The sequence below is a fragment of the Pogonomyrmex barbatus genome, unplaced genomic scaffold (genome assembly GCF_055798465.1).
Source record: "Pogonomyrmex barbatus isolate J1 unplaced genomic scaffold, ASM5579846v1 scaffold6, whole genome shotgun sequence".
Taxonomy (NCBI): Eukaryota; Metazoa; Arthropoda; class Insecta; order Hymenoptera; family Formicidae; genus Pogonomyrmex; species Pogonomyrmex barbatus.
This window is the reverse complement of record NW_028297160.1, coordinates 10085659-10108013: the sequence shown is the minus strand read 5'-3', so window position 1 is coordinate 10108013 and position 22355 is coordinate 10085659. Positions and strand designations below refer to the sequence as shown.

Sequence of the window (22355 nt, the reverse complement as noted above, 5' to 3'; positions counted from 1 at the left end):
GTTAAAAGTCATGCAAATGGAAAGGCGACCGATGCAGAACTCGCGTTTCCCCATGCGATACCCGCGAGGCATTAAGGACGTCACCGGCGGTAGGACCATAGAGGCCATCGTCGCCAACCGGGGGATGGTGGTCGACGTTCCCCTGCGCCCATCGGCTCCGCTCTCGATCCTGTCTCCGATCATTTTCACGAAACGCCGAAACGCAACGCAACGGGCAGGATCCATCGATTTTACCAAGGACGAAGAGGAGGACGAGGAAGAAAAGGAGGAGGAGGAGGAGGAGGAGGAGGAGGAGAAGGAGGAGAGGAAGGAGGAGGGATCCACAGCCGTTGGAAGGGACGGTGGATCCCGGCGGCCTCGACGTGCCAGCTCCGCCTCGAGCTCGCTCGCCGCCTCGGCCAAGTGAAAGTCGAATTTTGCTTTCTACCCGCTCTACCCGCATTCGCCTGGCCAGTGACAAGCGCGCCGCGTTCGCGTACGAACGCGCCGTTCCACGGCTTAACGGCGATGATCCTGCCCGCGTGCGGCTAACGGCACTGACAGCTCTCACGTCTCCGTCTGGAGCGCGCGCGAATCCGGCGACGTGACGACCGCGTCGAATGGGTACCAAATCGGTCGCTCCTGACCGCGCGATGAACTGCGAGTGACCCCCGTGCGAGGCATCCCGTAAGCCACTCATCGAGGCGATCATCGCGATCCGGGAGCATCGCGAAGAGGCCCCGAAGGGAGAGACATGCCGCAGCGGTACCGAGGAGCGGCCTCCCGCGGCCAGGTCCTCCTCCTGCGCCTGCTGCTGGTCTGCGCGCTCGTCGCCGCCGGTCGCCAAGAGGGTGAGTTTAAATACTCCGGAGAACCCCCCTCGCCGTTCGGGATTGTTTTTAGCAGTGGCAACTTTCGGTGATTTTAAAACGCTCGAGAGTACCGAGACCGCTTCGCGTTCCGCTTGTCAGAGCGCGCTGGGACTTTAACGACGCTCGCGCGAGCCTTTCATGGGTATACCTCCTCTCGGTGAAGGATATTTATCTCGGGGAGGGCACGAGTGACGGGGACCCCAACCACGAGACTGGCGGAGGTTTCGGGATCTCCGCGTGCACGCAAGATTTGAATGTTCGCTATGAACTTCGCGCTGGAATTTATCGCATTTATCGATGGAATCGAATTTTCTTACGTAATTCGAATTCCATAATTGATGGAAAAGCTTGCGAGTTTCTTCTTGTCGTTAAGATCGGAATTTATTCCTCTCTTTATTTGTAAGGCACAGATAACATGGCTACAAATCCGTGAATTCGATTTGTTAACTGGCCAGAATGCGATTTTTTTTATTCATTGTTGTTTTTCTTATTCATTGATCTGTGAATGGATCTTGAATGTTTAAAGATTTGTATTTGTAATTTGCACGCCCGCCAAGATCTCTAAACAAGCTTACATCAGGATTAACACGTCAAATGTCGAATCTTGTTTATTTTGCCTAGTTAAATTTACATAAGTAAAAGCAAAGATATTTATATGTTTATAGATGCACTTCTGATTTTAGAATATTAAATTGATGTTAATTATAGTTACACGATTACAAATATTGTTATTCGTGAGTTTTATCTATATTTACATCATATTGAGTCTGATAAGCCTGGTCACCAGGTTGACTGACGCGGCACTGAGCGTGTTAAGCACCAAACGGAATCTCAAAACCGCCTTACGGTTGATGCTACGTATTGTTCATACTTATGCGGCGTGTCCTACTTTTACCTCATTATACTTGAATGACAGATGCTTGGGACGGTTTAGCGCCGATCCTTCCTCAGCGAGCGCATCGAGAGGAAGTTGTCGTTCATCACAAATTTCCTCGAATAAAATTTCTGCTTCTTCGAATTAGTCGAAACCAGAACGTATTGCTATCCATTAGCCTAATAAAAGCTGAAATCCCCTTATCTTCTAAGGAAAAAATTGAGAGATTGATAGCTGTAAAAATTGTTGTTAGCTGTAAAAATCATCGGAATCGGATACGTCGAGAGATGCAAGGATGAGCCTTGGGTCTCCTGCGCACAGTGAAGGAAGTGGGATAGATATTAAATTTTAGAAATAAAAATTCGGACTAAAGATCAAACGTACCGCACAATGGATACGAACAAATATAAGCTATCATTATATCTTATACTTACTCGTTGTATCTCATACCGCTCGTTTAATCTTCCGAATTTTCATTTCCAAAATTTAATATTTATCAAACGATAAGACAATAAATGGCATCGTTCGGCGAGATTGATCTATTTTATAATTTTTCATTTTTCTTACTTAAACTTATATATATATATAAATTTAATATTTATTCCTGTTCCTAATATTTCCTCCATTGTGCAATGCGACGCGTCGCAGTCGCGGCTGCTCGATACTCGAAAATATATCCCTGCCGTTCCGCGAAACCGCGAAACGGAACGTCGTTCGCGCGCGGATAATCGTCCGCGGTCACGAATCGACCGCGATGTTTGCTCGCGCTACGTAACTTCAAGAGGCACAGTGGTAGATCCGCGGTACAATAGAATTGCGATACAGTCGCCGGTGGCGATAGCGAGTCCACCCGGGGACCCGGGACACTTATTGTACGGGGATCTAATGGACGACGGGCGATCGCGTGGTAGTCGCCCTTGTCGAACGGGTCCTCCCCCCTCCTTTCCCTCCCCGCGATTTGTAATACCCGGCGCAGTCATCCTTCGCAACCTTGCCTTTGTTCGCCATTGTTACGCTTATCGTCGAATGCACGCGAACACGACGGATTGGCAAATGATTGTCGAACAATCGTGCCGCGTTACGCATGGAACGTACGTACGTACGAGGAACGCGTGTCGTTATTTGCATTCCGAGGCGAACCTGGACGTGTGTGTGTGTGTGTGTGTGTGTGTGTGTGTGTGTGTGTGTGTGTGTGTGTAAGTGGACGCTGTTAGATCTGGAGGACTCGCAAATTTGCACAATTTGCAAAGGCGGATTATCTCGGAGTATTACCATTGTCTCTCGGATTTGAAATTGATTGTTATTTCGCAAAAGACACACATCGTTTTCGCGTTTTCGACATTAGATACACTTGAATGTCTTCGAGATTTCGCGAAGAAAGAAATCTGCTTTATCAAGAACCTTGAAGGTGTATTCTCACTTTTCTTAAGACATAAATAAATATCAAGACTGAAAAGCTAAATGTAATTTAATGTAACATTGAAAAGTGAGATTAAGTGCGCTTTTTTACATCGAACACCCGCAGAAAGTTTAACAGTTTCTTTTTTACTGAAAAGAAAATATCTTCGAATCAGGTATCATTAAGTCAAGTGTCGCTATTTTTTTTCTTTTCTTTTCTTTTTTTTTTTTTTTGCTAGAACCGAATCGAGGGCAATTGGTAACTACGATGAGGCATCAATCCGTGAAAGTTTCTCGCAATCGCACGTGACTTCAATGAAATCTCGCGCGGCGCGCGAGGCTCCTCGCGAAAAGGTCGAGGCAACGTTTTGCTCGCTCACTCGAAAGGCTCGCACGAAAATTTCCGACACGGTAGAAAGTGAAATAACCGGGGATCTCCTCCTAATCTCTTATTCGGAATCTGCACGATCCGAAAATAGTTGCTACGTCACGCGCGAACGGACTTGGTCGAAGTTCCTTCTCCCTCCCCCGCATTCCTACGTGCCCCCTGCGTCTTTGTTCATCTCGAGGCGCGTTTCGAGTGGCGCTAAAGTGGTTCCCGTGGTTTGCAGGAATTTTTATGGTGTTAAGGGCCGCCCGTGTCCTGCGGCCGATGCCAATGAACGACCTTCCACGTTTAGATCGTTCCTAATGGGTTGACTCATGGGGAGGCAGGTAGATGCGGGATAGGTAGGCACGACGAAGGGAAATTTGCGTGTGAATCGAGCCGTATGAACGAAACGTACCGCACGGCGCAAAAGTATTAAACGCATCCCGATCGAGAGATTTTCTTCGCTTCGCGAGAATCGCTGTTGATATCGCGGTAATATTTCGCACCGCAATCGCATGCCTTCTTCACCGCCGCGCTGAGGAGTAGTCCTTTGCGCACCTTGAAACGCCAAATACATTACGCAGATCTGGAATATAAATTGCGGGAATTGCGCATTGTATGGGAGGATCGTAAAAAAAAAGCACGTTAAGACGACGGCGCAAAACGACAAATAAATTGACTAGCCACGTCGCGATAAGATAAAATCAAACGACTCGACGTCGTGACGTTAAAAATACGAGAAATACGATTTCGAAAAATAAATATAATCTTTAGAAATATAATTATACTCTCCACTTGTATAAATTAAAATATAATTATATTTTCATATTAATATTAAATTAGGAGAATATTTCTGATAGAGGAAGCTATTTAAAACGAGGGAGAAATTACTTAATTTGAGGGAATTCGAGAGATAAGCGATTAATCCATATCGGATTAATATATCCGGCTGACCCACTTTTGAGTGAAGTATTATATTAGATACTCCGCGCTTTCCGTTTTCACGCGTACGCCTCGTCATAATGCGAATCGGCGCGCCTTCTTTCTTTCATTTTCGCCGTTCCTCCTCCGGTGCACGCGACACGGAACAGCGATCAAGGAATTCGAAGCGACATCGAATTGGGAAATGCAGGCGTAAACGACCTTCCACGCGCGGCTTATTTCCCGGACGGTGCGACGCCTTTTCTCAATCGGATCTGATTCACTGACGAGCCTGTCCGAGGCTGCTATGAGCCTCCACGGACGGTGGTCATCGGAGACGCCTCGCAACATCGCGAGCGAGAAATTGCGAGATCGGGAAAGTCTGACACGTCGCTCGGAGGCCGAAGAATGCATTAGTCTGCTCCCCAAAGGAAACGCCGATTGCTCAATAAAAATTTGCGTTATAAAGCCGCAGTCCTTTGCACTCGCAATAACGCGCGATCGCTTATCTTTTCGACAAGAGCTCGCAGTTCGACGATTGCATCGTCTACTCAATTTATAAAAAATAATAAATAGTAGACATTTCTTTTCCCGCAGACGATATTTTTAATTATGAAGTAATTATAGGACATAAATTAATTATTTCTAGGGAAAGGGAAAAAAATTAGAATTATTAATTATTTTTTTTTTACTTAACGTTATAATCAATTAATTGGCTTTTTTAAATCTTATAATCGGGATAGTAAGGATTTATTTAAAATCGGCCTCGAGCCATTTCAACCGCACCTTAAACGCCAGTATTGACCTAAGTATTCCTGGAATTAAACTTATAACATAAAGAAATTATTCACGTTTTCAATCACGCGGCTTATGGAAATATGAATCTTTATACCGACGAAAGGCAAGCAGAGTTTTAGATTACATAAGATTGATCGTTTCCATCTGCATCCACTTAATGGCCACGAGTTGCGAGTCATTATAAAATAAATCTTTTTCACATTAAAATTATACGTCGGCATGTGACTTAGAAAATTCCTTTTGCAGAAAGAAAACTGCAAATTTGAGAAAGTGTAATAATATATGCGTAAAGAATTTCTCTACGTAATAGCAATAATACGATCTTTCTTTGAAGAGCAGTGGCAGTCTTCGAAGAGATTTTAGAGAAAGTTCGTAAAATCATATAAATAAGCGAGGAATAAAATCTAGAAGGAACACGTTATGTTTGCCGCCCGTCTATCACTCTCTTTTTCTTTCTGCAATTAGGAGTAGTTATGTGAGGCGTTAGCTATGTGTTTATTACCTGCCTGCTCGTTACACTCTATTTCACCCTGCGTTCTTTCGCTGCTGCTTCTCTTTCGTTTAGGAAGTTTTCAAACTGCATCAATTAAAGAAGTGGATAAACACACTTTTTACGCATCTGATGTTGCTCTTTCAATGCTGTTGATTTTCACAGTAATTACTGTGCGAATACTTTTGCAATCTCTTATCATTAATACTAATCATATCACTATCATTAATACTACTTAATACTTAATCATTAATACTTATCATTAATACTACTAGACTTAACTTCTATTATACATATAAGCAAATGATATAATCTTAACTGATAAAAAATTTACTTTTGTTGTTCTCCCCGCATTTTTTCATTTTCTTTTCATGTTAACTCTCTCGCATAGAAACGACAAAATGAAACTATCGAATAAAAGTAAAAAATATTTTCAGAGAGATTACATTGCTCATTGGATCTTTTCTAAAGGAATTTTGCATCTTTTGATTTAAGGACTACTTTCATATTTACTCAGCGATAACTGAATATTTATTTATTTATTATTTATAATCCTTGTCTTGCGGCTTAGGATGACTTCTGGTTTTACAATCTCATAAAAATAAAACAAAACATTACGTTAAATAGAGAAAATTACAATTAAAGTTAAATTTTTATATCAAACAAGTGTACTTAACCTGAAATCAAATCTGATTGCACAATAAACTAAAACTAACTGATTCTTTTGCAATCTTGCCTTGATTATTTCTAATCCTGACTGATGTAACATAAATGAATAACTATACAAGTACATCTTGCAAACTTCAATTTTTGAGATATACCTGAATATATTATTCATACATATGTTCGTATCATTCACCAAACTCCGTAACAGGCGGCTGTGATATCGCCGACGGATCAGCCGCTTAGAAAAGACTGGCTTTCATTCAGAGAACCTCATCGGCCGAGTTAGAAAGTATCCCTCTCGTGCGTGCAGGCACGTCTCGTATCAGCATGCGTGCACCGTATTTGGGTCTTGTTTTCACTACCGTGTGGACAGCAGACGGCCGGGCGTACACGCACGATTCCCTTTATTTTCCCCCCCTTTATTTTGCGCTCCCTGAGTTAGATAACAGGCTTCACGGTAGAATAAACGAGAATCCGGGCTCTCGAGGAAAGGTATTGCCACAACACCCCCTCTTCCTTTCCTTGCGTGCGAAAATGGAGCGAGTTCCCTCCCCTCTCTCTCTTTTCATAAGTTTGCACGCAAGGTGCGCAACCTCGCCCAAAATGTCAGTGGCAAAGTTTAAATGAACCTGAGCTTGCTTAGCATCAGCAACAGCCTGTGGTTTCGTAATTGTGCAACGCCCCCCTCTCCCGTTCTCCAAACGAAAACGAGTTTTGCGCTTTGCATGTTATTAATATATCTGGAGTAACGAAAGCGTCGAGTCGATAAGAATCATCGGGCGTTTGGCAAACATGGATATGTGGGACGTGCGAAATCTTTGAATATGCTATTTGTGATATCGGACGGATTCCTCGCACGTCGATTTCGCGAGGACGTTTTCGATATTTTAATGAATGGAAACTTTCATCAGGGCAGAAATCGATATTTTAGATTTATTAAACTACGATAAATTTATCGTAGATAATTCGCGCGGAGATGATTGCAGCCTAGAAAATTCGTAAAAGTAAGAACAAGAAATTTATTTCTACATCGATACGCGTATTGATGTTTGGACAAAATACTTAAGAAAAAGGAGCTTTAGAGATATGGAGAAACGAGTTATATAGAAACTATTAAACGCGCATCGGTGAAACTTATACTTATCTGCGACTCGATAAAGAACAATTAGAATATGTGAAATCCTGGGAATAATAAAAATAACTAATGCAATCTACTTTCGATAAAATTCAAAGTGAGTCTGTAGAAAGTGGCTCTATTGGCTCATTTTATTTCTCATGTTATAGATGAGCTAGAAGCGCTGACATTAAAAAGCAACGAGAAGCTAAAGAGAAATCATCAACTCGACAGAGTGTCACACACTTCCTCTCGTCACTTTAATTATTATAAATAACTTCTTCTTGCTCTCCCCGACTAAATAGCAGTGAAAAAATTGTTCTACTATACTATACATCAATCATCTAAGAAAATCCATTTTTTACCGTCTGTTATCGCGATAAAATGTACTTATGTACGTTGTCGTTAAGTCACAGTGACGCTTTCTCCATTGAAACGGAATGGCCCGCGTCGTTCGTGCAATTATAACGCAATTGTATAATAATAAATTAAAATACAAAACACAGAGCCCCGCGTCGCTCTGTAACGGCGCGCGATTGCGATCTAAGAATTCACGCAGGCAACTCGGTCGGGGAGCAGGAGCTCGGATTGAACGAAGGACGATCGAAAGGAGAGCGGTTGCAGCTTCGTTGCCTAAGCCCAGCACGCTCCTTGGGCCCTGTTACACTACGACGTCGAACGGACACTTCCTCGCCGTGTCCCGGTCGTGAAAGTATACAGTCGCTCTCGTATACACGGGGAAGTGCACGCTAAACTGACCATGTAAGAGTTTTCGAATTACGCAGCCGGCAGGCCGATTACGCCTGCCGATATACGCGTATGCCTAACGTGTTTGACGTCGAGTGTGAAAACGCTCGGCCGGATTGGTCCTCGAAAAGGGAAGGCTCCGCTTGAATAATCACGTTAACGCGCGAGAGAAACGCGCTCTCCTCGAAATATTTCCTCTCCGCGCGATTAGAATCTCTCTCTCGCTCCTGGTCTGGTAAACGAAACGCGAAAAATCCAGGCCCCTGGGTAGCCTTTACTGGGCTATGCTCACGACCCGTGGAGAATTGCGCGAGACATTTGGAGAAGTTACCGAGTTACATAAGTACACGCATAATAATCTCGTAACGCTCTCATAGCATTGTCTCTATTCATTATCTCATCAGTGCGGAAAATTAAACCCATTTCAAAATGTCTTGTTCGCGCGTTCGCGTCGGGTGAAATGATTGGGCACTTTGGTATTTCTCTCGAACTTTGAGAATTTCTCGAATTTTACCACTGATCTTCTCATAGAAAAAAAAAAAAAAAAAAAACAATATATCCCGAAAGAAAACGCTGAGAGATGTCGATTACGTCATAGAAATTGGTGTTGCAATGTTTTGATAATTAAGAAATAATATAGATATAAATTAATAATAAATTAACAAGTACTCTCGCTCTCTTCTCTACAGAGAGAAAATTTATCATGGATTGATAATTTCGTAGAATTCAACGGCAAGTCGAGTGGAAACGTAACAAAGGGTATTGCGCGAATGAATTCGCGGTCGCGCTCCGTTTATCCGTTGAAAGTAAGTTGAACCAAGGATCTTTGTCCGCGCGAGTCATTAATCCCATTCCCGAGTAATGCGAACTGATTATCTATTACCGCGATTTCATTATACTCGCGTGTATACACACACACACACACACACACACACACACACACACACACACACACACACACACACACACACACACATCTCATCCACGGTAGCGATAATGTCGGGCGTTAAGCATAAAATATAGTCCGTTTCGAGTCTCAAAGGCTGCGGTGTATCCCGATGGAATCTCTCCCGCATAAGGCACGAGCTGATCCCGATTGTGGTCGCAAAAATGTCCCCTTGTACGACATTTTTGATGTACACACGCGCAAATATAAAACACGAAAATATCCCTTTGCAAAACTCGATCGATAATTAAAGCACTAAAGATTAAATTGGCGATGAATCCTCGCGCGGACAGCCGGGATTAAAAGGAGAGGAGGGCGAGTGCGCGGTTTATTTCATCCACGCTTGTAAACTTCGCGATTCTCGCGTGCGTTGCTTTTATTCGATATTTACGCGGCCGAATTTCGCGGCCGTCCGTCGTTCCGGAGCTCGGCTCGATAGCGATCGTCGATGCGCGTTCCCGATTAATCGCGCGCACGAGGTAGCAATCATCGTGCGGCACAGATGTAATTAGCATTTTACGAAGGTGGATTTTTCTCCGACTGCCGCCGTCGCCGCCGCGCGACCTTAAAAGCCCACGATAAAATAACAGTAATTCATCGCGTATCTTCGGCGCGACAATAGGAGAATCTTGCAACTCGTAGGGCGGAATATTTACGCTCCCTACTATTTTATCGTGGAAATTACCTCAGCCAATTATTCCGCTCGCGTTCGTGGAACTATTAATCCATTATGCCATATATATATATAGAGGTATATATATATATATATATATATATATATATGCACGCGCGCACTCTCTCTCCCTGGTCGGTTTTATATTACCGTTTATTAACGTTGTATTTTATTCCTCGTTCGTTTCGTTGCGCCGGCCAATCTCCAACGGACACGGGAAATTACTAATCCAATTTATCCTTTAATCAGATTTGCCTCTCTCGATGGGAGCCGCGCATCTCGCAATCATCACTTTACTGCGCATCGCTGCATTTTCTTCTTTACGGCTCATTCTTACGTTCTTCGCTCTAAGCGATATGCCTCGGGGTCGTGCGCGATCGATTCGCGGCGATGCATCAACTGGAGCCGAGAAGGCGCGAGAGAGAGAGAGAGAGAGAGAGAGAGAGAGAGAGAGGGAGAGAGAGAGAGAGAGAGAGAGAGAGAGAGAGAGAGAGAGAGAGAGAGAGAGAGAGAGACGAGCTTAAACACCTTGTAAGATCAACCCCATGCGGCCGTAGTAGTGCCGGGGAACCCCGCCTTAATTTATACTCGCCCCGTGCGCCGATCTATTAATCCCGGGCCGATTGTGAAACGTGGTGAATGCGATCGGCCGGCTGGCCGACCGGCCGGACGCGTAATTATAATTATCCCGGCTATTTGCAGCCGCATAACTCACGACGAGGCGCGGTAAAAACGCGACGCGCGCGATCGTTCCGCGAACGAGAATGATCATAGATCATTTCGGCGGTCGTTACGGGACGCGCGATTATCGTGATTAATGCGCGTACGCGTGCGATAACACGGGCACGGAGGGGGAGGGGGGGATTTGTAACCCGTTTTTCAATTTTATTTACACGGATTTACATCGGCGGATTCCCCGGAGGAAAGAGAGAAGAAAAGGGAGAAAGCCCACCTCGCAAGTGGACGAGAGGTGACGGAGAGAAATCTCGGTGCAATTTTATATAAAATTAGAGGAAATAAAAATTTCCGCTGAGAAACGCGAGTCTTCCTCGCGTGCGCGGAAATGCAATCAACGCGAGGAAAATCCTTTCCGTTCTCCAATTTTTCTTCCGGTGAGCCGTCCCGCTTGGGGATCGACGCTCGTTGCTCGCCGAACGATCGGTCGGTTTCGACAGCGCTTCAATTAACGCTCTATCGCGCTTTCCAAAGAGCGCGAATACTCGGCGTGCGTGATTAATTATCTCGAAATCGCGTGGCGACACGCCGTGTCGCGGCCGTGGAAGAGAAATGCCTCGCGCGATTAAACGCAAAGCGTGGCTCGTAGCCCCGACTTAATTTATATTCGCCCTCGGATTTTTCGAGGCCTCCTCGTAGATCCGATCGCTCTGTTCACGCCTACGAAACTATTCCAGTTACGACACGGCGAAACACAATACAGTACACCACCGCGTGGACAACAAAGAGAGAGAGAGAGAGAGAGAGAGAGAGAGAGAGAGAGAGAGAGAGAGAGAGAGAGAGAGAGAGAGAGAGAGAGAGAGACTCCAGGATGGAATTGCATACCCGGAGGCTGCTCTTATTATTTCAGCGCTCGGCAGCAGATAGAAAAAGAGAAAGAGTGGAGGGACTTTATCTCAATCGCTGCGCAAGGGGTCTATAACCAGAAATTACGTAATGATTGCGAAAAATAATTGCGATCGTAGAAGCGTGATCGAAACAAATCTCCGTGTCGAAGTAAAAATCTCTTCAATTTCTTTTTTAAGAAGAAGAAGAAGAACCCCGCGCAGGAATGTTTGAAATATTCACTTTCAAAAAAAAAAAAAAAAAAAAAAAAAAAAAAAAAGTACAACTAAAAATCACAAAAATAAAATATAAAAATACAAAATGCAAAAATACAAAATGGGATCATTTTTCATCATTGGATAAAAATGAAAGGTATTGTTGTTCTCATTTTAACATCCTGTATTATTTTCGTAATACACAGAATGTATTATATGATTTATCTCATTTCTTATTTCTCCTTCTTTCATTCTCTCTCTGTCACTCGACACATCGATGTGTATCTCGCGCCTTTATTATAGCGCGCGACGTAATATCGCGGCGCGCTCGTTACGTTACTCCTCCGTTGTTCTCTACCTCCCATTTAGGCGTATCCACAAAGCTGCCTCCTTCGACATGTGCACCGAAGTAATATCCATCCCGGAGATTTTTATCTGTTGGTATATTGCAGAAACCGCTAATAAATTATGCCCGCGCGACGCGTTTAAACGTACGGCACCGCGGCGAAATGCGCGATACTTCGCCTTTCACCTTGCTACGATAATGCATTCTGTCGTGCATTGTGGCTCGTGTTGGGATAACCGTCGTCGTATTATCGTTATACCATATCCCGAGCAACAATTACACGGAAACAGCCGTTCCGTCGAAAATCGGCCGCTGAAGACCGCCGCGATTTCCTGCGATTAATGCGAATAACGAGTAAAAGTCGCGCGAAACTACGTTGAGTTCTCATGTCGCTAAAGAAGCGCTCGTAATATCTTGCAAGTTAGAAAAATATATCGATAAAGAATCAGATTCAACTTTCATAAATTTTTTTCTCGCCAGACACAAATCGCGCGGCGTGGTCTAAAAAAATTATTTATCGACGTTTGAGACTCAGGTATAAAAGTATTAAACTTCAATAAGGCTGAAGGAGAGAAAGATATTAAGGTAAAGAAATTAAGGTCGTCTCTTTTTGTAAATTGGACGGAGTGTAGGAAACGATATTAGAAAGTGTCTTGGCTTTCATTCAAGATTTTCAGCAGAACTGTGACTCGGTTCGGCGATTTACACAAATATCCATGCGTAAATCACTATTAAAAAAAGTCATGAAAAAGATTCTCTTACAATAGAAGGGATTGCAATGCAGAAATGGAAAGTTCATGTCCACCATTGATTTTCAGAAACGGTCCGATCTTGGGACAAGCTCTCGCAGCTGATACCAACGAACTCGGTCTACGAGAAGCAAGACCGAAATGCATCGCCGTCCGGCAACGAGGCCGATGCATCGCTGGCGCATTCGCTGGCGAAGAACAATGTGATGGACACGTCGAAATCGAAGGGGGGAGGCGATCACGAGGAGGAGAAAGTGGAGGAGGAGGAGGAGGAGGAGGAACCTAAACTGACGTACGACGAGGAATACGAAGATGAAGATAAGCACAAAAAGGAAGAGATTGAGGAGGAGGAAGAGGTGGAGGTGGAGAAGAAAGATCCCACCGATACCGAGAATGGCGCAATGAAGAAAGAGAGATCTCCGCAAGAAACTGGCAGCGTGTCGAATACCGAAGGGGGAGACAGGGATGGGGATTACCTCGAAGATCTCCCGACGAATCAGGACGACAATACGTATTATTATTACGACGAGTACGAAAACGGAAATCATACACGATACGATTCCGCAGGTGAGTTTCGATTATTTCCAAGAGACAATCGCACTCTAGAATCATATCTCTCAAAGTTTTTTTATTTCTAAAAATAAGAAAGATATAACTTATTGCATTTGTTGCATTCTATTCAATTTTAGATAATTAAAAACCGCGACTCTTTGATTTTATAAACTGATATCCTTTATTTTTTTTAGACGAACATCTCGACTACGTAGACACGGAATCTGAAGAGGAGGACGTTACGCCGGGGAATTCGGCAGAATTGGAGCCCGACATTTTGGAGAAGAGAGACGAAGATACCTCGCACCGCTCAACTTCCAACTCGTCGCGGATTGTCAAGGAGAAAGTCGGCAGTCCGATATCATCAATGGACCTGGAACAAGGCTCGTCTATGGAGGGCAGCGACAAAATGTTCTCCATGTTCAGCGCGTCCGAGGAACAGGAGTTTGAGGAGAAGAAGGAATCCGAAGAAAACGGGGAATACGAGGAAAAAGAGGAACCCGAGGAAAAGGAGGAACCCGAAGAGAAAGAGGAAAAGGAGAAACCGGAGAACGTCTCCTCCGAGACCAGTTCCATCCTGATAGGTGGCGCCGTGGTGTCCGTTGTGACCACGAAGAGCGTGGTGAACGGCACGATATCGGTGCCGACGACGGCATCGCCGGCTACCACGGAGCAAGTCGCGCCTCCGCCGCCGTCGTCGCCGCCATCGTCATCATCGTCGTCAGTAGCCGAGATAACTGAGGGACACCCGGAAGTGACCACGGAAGACTCCGCGAGGATCCTGGCCTCCGTGCAGACTAGTCGCAGCATCTCGGGCGCGCGCTTCCTGCCGTTTCCGGTGATCGATCGCGTGGAACAGGTGGAGGCGCACGGCGGCTCGCTCGAGGGCAAGAAAACGTCGCAATCACCGTCCGAATCTACGGAGAGCATCATCGACAAGCTCGACTGGGCACAGTCCAAGTTATCCAGCGATCTCCTGCCGGCCGCCATCCTCGGCACCGGTGGCTTCCGGAACGCCGGCAACACGTTGCAACTAGATGTGTTAGCTGAACGAGATCGCACAACGACGTCGACGACGACGACTCGTAAGAGTTTCACTACCACCGCCAAGGTACCGGTTATTGGCAAGTTTGTGCCGCGACGTTATAACGACAAAAGAGTGGAGCACACCAGCACGGCGAAGCCGCGATTTGAGACCACAATTGATAACCTGGAAGGCTTGCTACCTCGGAATTATGTGTCAAGAGGAACTACCCCGAGTGCGGTTACGAAGATAAACTTTAGGTTACTGCATTTTTTAAAAGTGTATATAGAATCTGTCTGCAAGTGCAATATATATTATATCTTAGATATAGTAATTTGGTGACTTAGAAAAGTAAAAAGACACTGCCAGATCACATAATCAATTATGATTTAATTAACAGCTAAATCAATGATAGTTATTTTTTTATCTCTTTTTCAGGTGGCCGTCTTCGAAACTAACGACATCCACAGATTCACCAGCACAGACGAAGACACCATCGACGACATCACGAACGAAACCTAATACCAGCATTGTCGTCCAAGATATTAGTGCATTTTTGCCACCAGGATATAAACTGAAGAAAGAAGATGCGACCGCGACGGAGAGTTCCCTTCTCAGCGAAATTCTCGCCAAATCCAAAGTCGACATTTCGTCTCTTTTGCCATCTGATTATAATAAAAAAAAAGAAGAATCCAAACCAAAAGATATCACGACGACAACAGCGAAAAGTACAGGCGTTTCTCCAGAAAAGATCGCCTCATCTTTCCAGGATCTTTTCGCGTCCTCCAAAGTCGATATCTCTGCCTTGTTGCCTAAAGATTATGAACAAAAGAAGAAGGATCTTGTTGTGGATAGCAAAGCCGTTGGCAATGTAAGCAGCGAGCAGAACGCGACTGTTACGGAACGAACCGATTCCGAGTCGCCTACCACGAAGAAAACTGGCGGCTTAAAAATCGTGTTTCCTAGCAGGCCAGGTGGTCGCAAGCCGATCCAGAAAATAACCACCCCGCTCACTCTACTCCGAGATGGTCCAGGCGCAGTGACGCCAAAGATACAAAAGGGGTGGCCGACTCGGTAAACTGATTTTACTATTTTGTCGTTGTTACACCTAAAAAGTAAAGCTTTATTAAATTCAGATATTCTTCAGATATTAAATTCGAAAAATTTCACTGATGAATTTTAGAGCTACTACGGAGTTCACTGGATGGCCAACGCCATCCACCACACCGATCTCCATTGAGAAACTGCTGGAGGCAGCACGCACGGCTACAGTAGCATCGACGAACATATCGCTTATTCCCAGCACGAACGAGATCTCGAGCACGTCGTCAACGTCGACGACGACGACGACACCGAGGCCGACGACTCCCGGTGTGTGCGACGACGAGTGCGAGGTCGCCGGCACGATACGTATCATCGGGAACGCGACGTGGGTGCCGGAATTGTTCGATCGAAATACCCGCGAATGGCAAGAGCTCGCCAATCAAGTGGAACGAGAGGTATATCCTTCACTAAATTTCTTATTGTCTTTATAAAATTGTCAATCGTACTTAAATCATATATTTTTTTCAGATGAACTTTATATTCTCGAAATCCAGTGTTTTGATGAACTGGTTCAAAAATATAAGGATCGACTCCTTCAGGTATTTCTGACTTTGTAATTCGAAGTTGTTCGAAACGAGATGATTAGACGCATAATTATAGGCGTACGATTTTTATTTATATTAGAATTTTTTTGAATGAATTGTATATTAGATGTCATTCTAGATTAATCAATTTCGTATTAAGATTCAACAAACAAAATACAATGATTTCAGTCAAGGCAGCATCCTAGTAGATTACTTTGTCGAGCTAGCCAACTTACGGCAGAAAGTGAACACGCAGGAGCTAAAAGTAATTTTCCACGACTCGCTCAGAACGTACAATGCCAATCGATGGAATGAAACAAGCATGAAGGGTCCGTTAAAAATGGGGATGTTTACTATCGATCCCAAGTACACTGATTTCGTAGGTACGTCATCAAAAATTGTCCTTCTACTTGTCTTTCATTACTCTACTTGTCCTTTTTATACTGTATGATCTTATCTTTATTCAGTCATACCTAAAGTGAATACACCGCAGTATATTGAGAAAGATGATAGACTGATACCTCAGTGGGCCATCGCGGTGATAGTGATCGGTGTCGGAGGTTTATTATTTATTATTGTATTCGGTGTATCTGTAGTGAGTATCAAAGTTGTCCAAGGTTTACATCTTAAGTAGAGCAAACGGTAATAAACGAACTCGATTTTTAGCTCGTCAACAGACAAAGCGGATCAAAGTTGAAACCGACTATGTCCGCGATTTACGAAGAGGAGGTGGCCAAACACACGTCGAGTCACAGGTCGAGCGACTATTCCAAGCCGGTACACACAATATGGACCGATCCCGACGTCTCGTGGAACGACAAGTCCTTCGAGTCGACTTCCAACAAGGTGAACAAGCACACGAGAACAACGTCACAAGACGACTACTTATCTAGCAAAATGATTACTTATTTCCAATTAATCCGTTTTCAGATTCTGGTTGACAAATCTTTCCAGGACAACAAGAAGTACAATTTGTACGACAGTTGGCGATCCGAGTGGAACGGTTATTATTACAATCCCTCGCATGCAAGCAGCAAATACGGCGGTTACGACAGTACCACGAACCTATCGAGCCGCCATCATCCCGATTACGACACGAATTTTTAAACGCCAATAAATTGCAATTTCTTCTGTCGATATCGAAATTTCACTTAATTTATTCGGCGCCATTAGGTAAGCAGTAGCGAGAGATGCATTGGAATGTTTAGTCTATTCTTCAACAATAGGCATTCATCTCGATACCATAATATATCTCTAAAACGTTTTCAGTATATCAACTCATTATTTTGTGTTCTCTCGTACGTCTAGTAATATCTTGTGTGTTCATTATTTCACGACATCGAATTATCCATTTATTCTTTACTGTTTGCCTTGATAAGGGATTCATTTATTCTAGTCAGAATAATAAATAATCGATAACATATTGTAATCGGTCGCATTCCATCGAAACCGATTTATTACCATGACGCCAATATACGCCGTCGCGACGTGTTTGGAATTATAGGTGTGAAAAATAGAATTAAGCGAAAAGAAAATTGTGTGATTACATCAAAAATATTTTCTCGTTTATAAATGAGGATTGCATCGAATAGAGACCAAATCACATGATGCTATATCACAATTCTTTTTATAATCGATCATACACATCCGTCGGTTTCATATAAAAAATATATAAACCTCGTATATATCTCTCTTATACACAGACTTAAAGTAACTTACTCAACAAGGAAAGTAGATTTCTAATCGACGAGAATGTCGTTTCTTCCTGAGTGTTTACATGATGTTTGAGTACACTCACGAGTTTTTGATACAAGAACGATTGCCTGTTCGAAAAATAGGGAATACGAATTTATTCGCCGCCTTATCTTCCGTCTTGTAATTATGTTAAAGAATGTAATTATACTTAACAGATATTCGGTTTTAAAACATCATTGGCAGTCAAACAAAAAAAAAAAAATGATGTGTTTGTTAACAATGTTGTCGAATCTGTATTGTCTTCCTTTTATCCAATGATGCTTTTAAACCATATTATATTCTAGATATTACCTGCTAGCTGGTTTGCATATCGATAAATGATCCTGCGGAATCTCGAAGAATTCCCCCACGCCAGGGTCTGAAAAAACAAATCATAATACTGTATATTGCGTGTACTGTATGTGTGTGTATGTGTGTGTGTGTGTGTGTGTGTGTGTGTGTGTGTGTGTGTGTGTGTGTGTGTGTGTGTGTGTGTGTGTGTGTGTGTACGATGTATATTATTAATAAGAATTTAAATAAGTTAAATTTATTTAGAAATGTATATCATTAAGATAAGTTAAACGATGAACGATGTGAAGATAAGATATTAACAGTATATCTAATTTGTCTTAAAGCGTTACCTGCCGAATCGAGACCGACGAATTGGAAGGGAAACTTCAATGCAGTTACGAGTGTAGGTTTGGCTTCAGCAAAACTTACAATTTCTATGCGATATTTCTTTAACATTTCCAAAAATTCCTCGTGCAATTTTAGTAGTTGTGGCGATTCTGTAACATTAAAATAAGTTACGTCAAATGTTAATTAAAATTTAAAACAGATATGGATAATTTTAGATAATTATAAAAACAATTACCTTCACGTAATTCTTGAACTTCGATCGTTGGCCATACCAACATTTGCGTTGTTTGCTTCAGAGCAGCCAGGTGCGAGCCTCGATGAGGAGTACCATAAAATAGGATAGCTTTGGTATTCTTGCAGATACCGCGTTTATCTCCAGTTTTCCATTCTATAAACAATATAATTACGATATACAAAACGACATTAATAATAGCAATAGTAATAATAGATTTCATGTATGTTTATAAAAGTATATAAAAAAATTAGCATAAATTTTCAGTTTATATGTTCTGTACCTTCTACAAGCATTTTTTTAACTAATAATCCACCCATTGAATGGGCGACCCATATAAGTGGTCGCTGCCCCACGTTTGCCATAGTCAATTTGGTAACGAATTCTTCGCTTCTCTCTTTAATAGTACTCCTAGTAAAAATAAATGTGATGCATCCACAAATTATCACTATATTTAATATCTGTTATTTAATTCTGTATCAAATATATAAATATACTTTCATGCAATAATAGATAAAACAAAGTACTCACTTCATGCTTTCTATTGGGCAGAAAGGAGTCCACATAGATAAGCTCGTACCATAGTTAATACCTATGATTCGTAGGGATGGTATGTCCACGGGTAGCCAGTCTTTGGGCCAGCAAAGTGTTTTTGAAGTACAGTCGAAATCATTCTTCATACAGGCATCATCTCTAATTAAAAGTATGTCGTATAATCTTCCATTCATATTGGTTAATATATGCATAAATACAAATAGATAAAAACCTACCCTCTGCAAAAATAAGGTCCGCATGCACAATCATTTGTATTTTGTGGGCAATCGTCCAATATAACTTCAAAATCTTGGCCTATCTTTCGCCATTCACGCAAATGCAAATCACGTGCTAAGTCTTTGAAGAATTCCTGAGGACGATCGTCGTCGACCATGGTAGACAAATAATCTGTCTCGTTCAATATATTATCATCTACCATAAAAAATAGAACTTTTATTATAAGAAATGTTATAGTTTAATCTCAAGATTGACAAAAATAATGACACAAAAAAATAAAATTCAAATTGTACGATCGTATTTAAATATTGACAAACCTACAACTCCAAGTGCAGAAGTATCGATGTCACGTTGTCTCCAGGTAACAAAGACTCCACCTAGTAATCCGTGCAAGAATACAACATCCATTTTTGTCGCCGCATGTACCCTATGTAGAGGATGAAGAAGATAGACATTTTGTGAATATTTCGCCTTCTCATTTCCATCAGTATCCAGGTTCACTAACGCGCTGATTGCCTGTGCCGACAGGCGCAGATCATCACTGTGAGACCATCGTGATAATATGCCGATCCAGCCTTATCAAAGATAATTATGTCATTAGCAATACAACGATTCATCATGAAAAGATAAAATTTATTTTACCGGATTGGTAGATGCTCTCCAAATATTCGGAATGAAGAGATATGTTGGATAATATCCTCGCAAGTAATGTGCACATCTCTACATCGTCGTTGCAAATTTTTTGAATTGCCATTAATATAGGCAAAGCTCCGGCATTGATCAAGTCTAAGATTCAAAAATTAAATAAGAGATCAAAAGAATGTATATTAGTCTATAGACTGCACGAAATATTTCAGTAGCTTACGTTTGGTATATTCTTCCATAGAGGAATGATGGCATATAGCACGTACACAACTTTTGAGCAATTCATCATCCCAAACTATTGTTGTTTCCACAGAAAGACCCACGCTTGTCAAATCATAATCAAACCACTCTGTAAGATACTGTACATCAAATTAAGTAGTTAATTACAGTTTGAATGATATTGCTAAGTTGCTATTGCAACACTATAATGTTCTTACAAGATTTTATATACAAAATACTTACTCGATGCGAGTCTTTGAACATTTTGCTAAGGAACTGTGTAAGACAGAGATGTGTATTGCCACACAAAGCATTCAGATTTAACAGTAGTGAATGTACTTTTTCCAATATATCCTACAGAAAAAGAAACAAGTTATACTTATCCTTATTATAAATTATTTTTAAAATGTTGAAGAATATTGATAAAAATAGAAAATAAATATATTATTTTATAAGTACACATTTTTAAATTAAAGTTAAAATTCAGAACTAAGACAATTGTTACATACATTTAAGTTATATTGCACGTGATAATATGGTGGTTGCAGGAAAAACAGTGGATTAACATTTGGCATTCTTGCTAGGGCTACTGCTGTTCTAGCATCCAACATTTGTGCCAAGTGACAATACTGCCAATCTGAAAAAAATTGTATTCTGTAAAAAAATTATATAAATCTAACATCTACAAAATCTCAGCTTATACTAAAATATGAATAACATCAGAGAAACATCATGATTACCTTTTAAGTGCGATAAAGAGCTAAGAGTAGTCACAGCTTTGTATCGTTCGTTTTTGTTCCCATGTTGTGCCATATACAATAATTTGTAAGCAATTTTGTGATTCTTCCCTTTCCACCATCTCGTCAGAATGTCACTGAGGCTTCCTAGCTTCTCCGATACAGGTCCATGTGAGTCCTCGTCTTTCCTGAACATAAAAATATCTAAAAATCGGGGATTGATTAATTCATTGCAATTATCAGAGACACTTGTATACCTGCATGCTGACAGATAACAGGCTTACCTTTGAACCGAGGATCATCGATATAGATATATTGTGCGCGCGTTTGCTCCAAATTTAGAACATCCGTGTTGACAGCCGATCGGACAATCTGGGAAATCTGCCTCAGTTGATACAGAAACCAACAGCCCCTGTGCGAGATGTGATTTCAATTACTTCAATTACTTTCAATACTTCAATTAGATACAGGGCGCGACCTTCATCTCGAAGGTACGCGAAGTCACCTTGGAGTCACTTACCCGAACACAAGGACGCAGGTGCCGCTCGTCTTCAGGTAATAGACGTAGTTCTTCGACATTCGCGTCGTCATCGTGAAAACTTCAAGATACGCACGACGAAACTGAATCCACTGAATCAAATTTCGCCGTGATGCAGCGAGTTTCACATTTCGAAACTTTGAAAAACGTCATGCCAAATCGCTCGCACGCGCTGAGCGCAATCGAAACCGCGATTCGACGGCGTTCGGAAAACGCGTGCGGTCGAGCCAAGCCGATGCGATTGGTAAATTTCAAAGAGCGCACCAATCGTGTAGTATCTGTATTTTCTGAACGCAAATCTCAATGTTGACACTTTGTCCAAATTGCTAATTTATTTTAATTAAATTTTATTATATGTACACGCTATGTGTTTCTTTTCCCTTAAATTGCGAATATTTAAGATGCAATCAAAATAAATTCTATTTTCCGTTTTTCGTAGTGTTTTTTATGCTTCCCCTTTTTTTCTGATTTTTATTTATATATATTTATTAGTATAATTATATATCCGCATTGTTTTTAGAAAAAAGATCATATATACAGTTGCAAAAAATTATATATCAGAAGATAAAGGGACGCGAAGTTTTATTCTCTCTCTTTTACTTAGAGACGATTCTCTTTTAAAATTATCTTTAATTAAAATTGATGAAACTTTCCTCCCTTTTCTAAATTGTACAAATATATTATTTATCTTTTCAAAACTGTAAATAAGAATTTTATTTCTCATCAAAATTGATTTTCTCTCTATTTCACGGGCAATAATTAAATAGACAATTATTATAATCAAATGAATAATTATTATCCTTGAAGAAAAACGCAGAGATCGATCTCCTCATGATTAATATTAAATAAAACGAAAAGTAAGAAAAAAATATGCCCAATCCAATGAGGTAAAATCAACAACTTCGTACGCCCATGTTG

General features: G+C 41.9%; 2 protein-coding genes across 4 annotated transcripts; one reads left to right on the top strand and one right to left on the bottom strand.

Annotated features, from left to right (window-relative positions):
• Nucleotides 1-367: 367 nt before the first annotated feature.
• LOC105432954 (uncharacterized) lies at nucleotides 368-18787 on the top strand. Of its 2 annotated transcripts, XM_089082558.1 has the most exons (10): nucleotides 368-830; nucleotides 12788-13285; nucleotides 13465-14554; nucleotides 14733-15368; nucleotides 15478-15793; nucleotides 15867-15937; nucleotides 16112-16305; nucleotides 16390-16517; nucleotides 16589-16768; nucleotides 16853-18787. In XM_089082558.1, the coding sequence occupies exons 1-10, from the start codon at nucleotides 734-736 to the stop codon at nucleotides 17027-17029; spliced, it is 3387 nt and encodes a 1128-aa protein (XP_088938684.1). In that variant the 5' UTR covers nucleotides 368-733; the 3' UTR covers nucleotides 17030-18787. The 2 variants fall into 2 exon arrangements, with proteins under 2 accessions (XP_088938684.1, XP_088938683.1); XM_089082557.1 differs by having other exon boundaries at nucleotides 16589-18787.
• Nucleotides 17531-21654, bottom strand: LOC105432870 (protein SERAC1). Of its 2 annotated transcripts, XM_011647846.3 has the most exons (15): nucleotides 21420-21654; nucleotides 21184-21311; nucleotides 20903-21103; nucleotides 20672-20799; nucleotides 20406-20516; nucleotides 20164-20302; nucleotides 19941-20084; nucleotides 19616-19873; nucleotides 19298-19493; nucleotides 19059-19220; nucleotides 18811-18938; nucleotides 18531-18683; nucleotides 18298-18444; nucleotides 17969-18035; nucleotides 17531-17745 (listed from the first exon to the last, which is right to left on the bottom strand). In XM_011647846.3, exons 1-15 carry the CDS (start codon nucleotides 21488-21490, stop codon nucleotides 17628-17630), a joined length of 2151 nt encoding a protein of 716 aa, XP_011646148.2. In that variant the 5' UTR covers nucleotides 21491-21654; the 3' UTR covers nucleotides 17531-17627. The 2 variants fall into 2 exon arrangements, with proteins under 2 accessions (XP_011646148.2, XP_011646149.2); XM_011647847.3 differs by lacking the exon at nucleotides 21420-21654 and having other exon boundaries at nucleotides 20903-21087.
• Between the last annotated feature and the right edge of the window lie 701 nt (nucleotides 21655-22355).

Excerpts from the sequence above, each read along its gene's own strand:
- LOC105432870 (XM_011647846.3), bottom strand. The coding sequence starts at position 21,490 with ATGACGACGCGAATGTCGAAGAACTACGTCTATTACCTGAAGACGAGC. Across the intron at positions 20,085-20,163 it reads TATGGAAGAATATACCAAAC|ACTTGATCAATGCCGGAGCT; the intron begins GTAAGCTACTGA and ends TTTGAATCTTAG. Across the intron at positions 19,221-19,297 it reads GGACCTTATTTTTGCAGAGG|AGATGATGCCTGTATGAAGA; the intron begins GTAGGTTTTTAT and ends ACTTTTAATTAG.
- LOC105432954 (XM_089082557.1), top strand. The coding sequence starts at position 734 with ATGCCGCAGCGGTACCGAGGAGCGGCCTCCCGCGGCCAGGTCCTCCTC. Across the intron at positions 15,369-15,477 it reads CAAAAGGGGTGGCCGACTCG|AGCTACTACGGAGTTCACTG; the intron begins GTAAACTGATTT and ends GATGAATTTTAG. Across the intron at positions 16,306-16,389 it reads CAAGTACACTGATTTCGTAG|TCATACCTAAAGTGAATACA; the intron begins GTACGTCATCAA and ends ATCTTTATTCAG.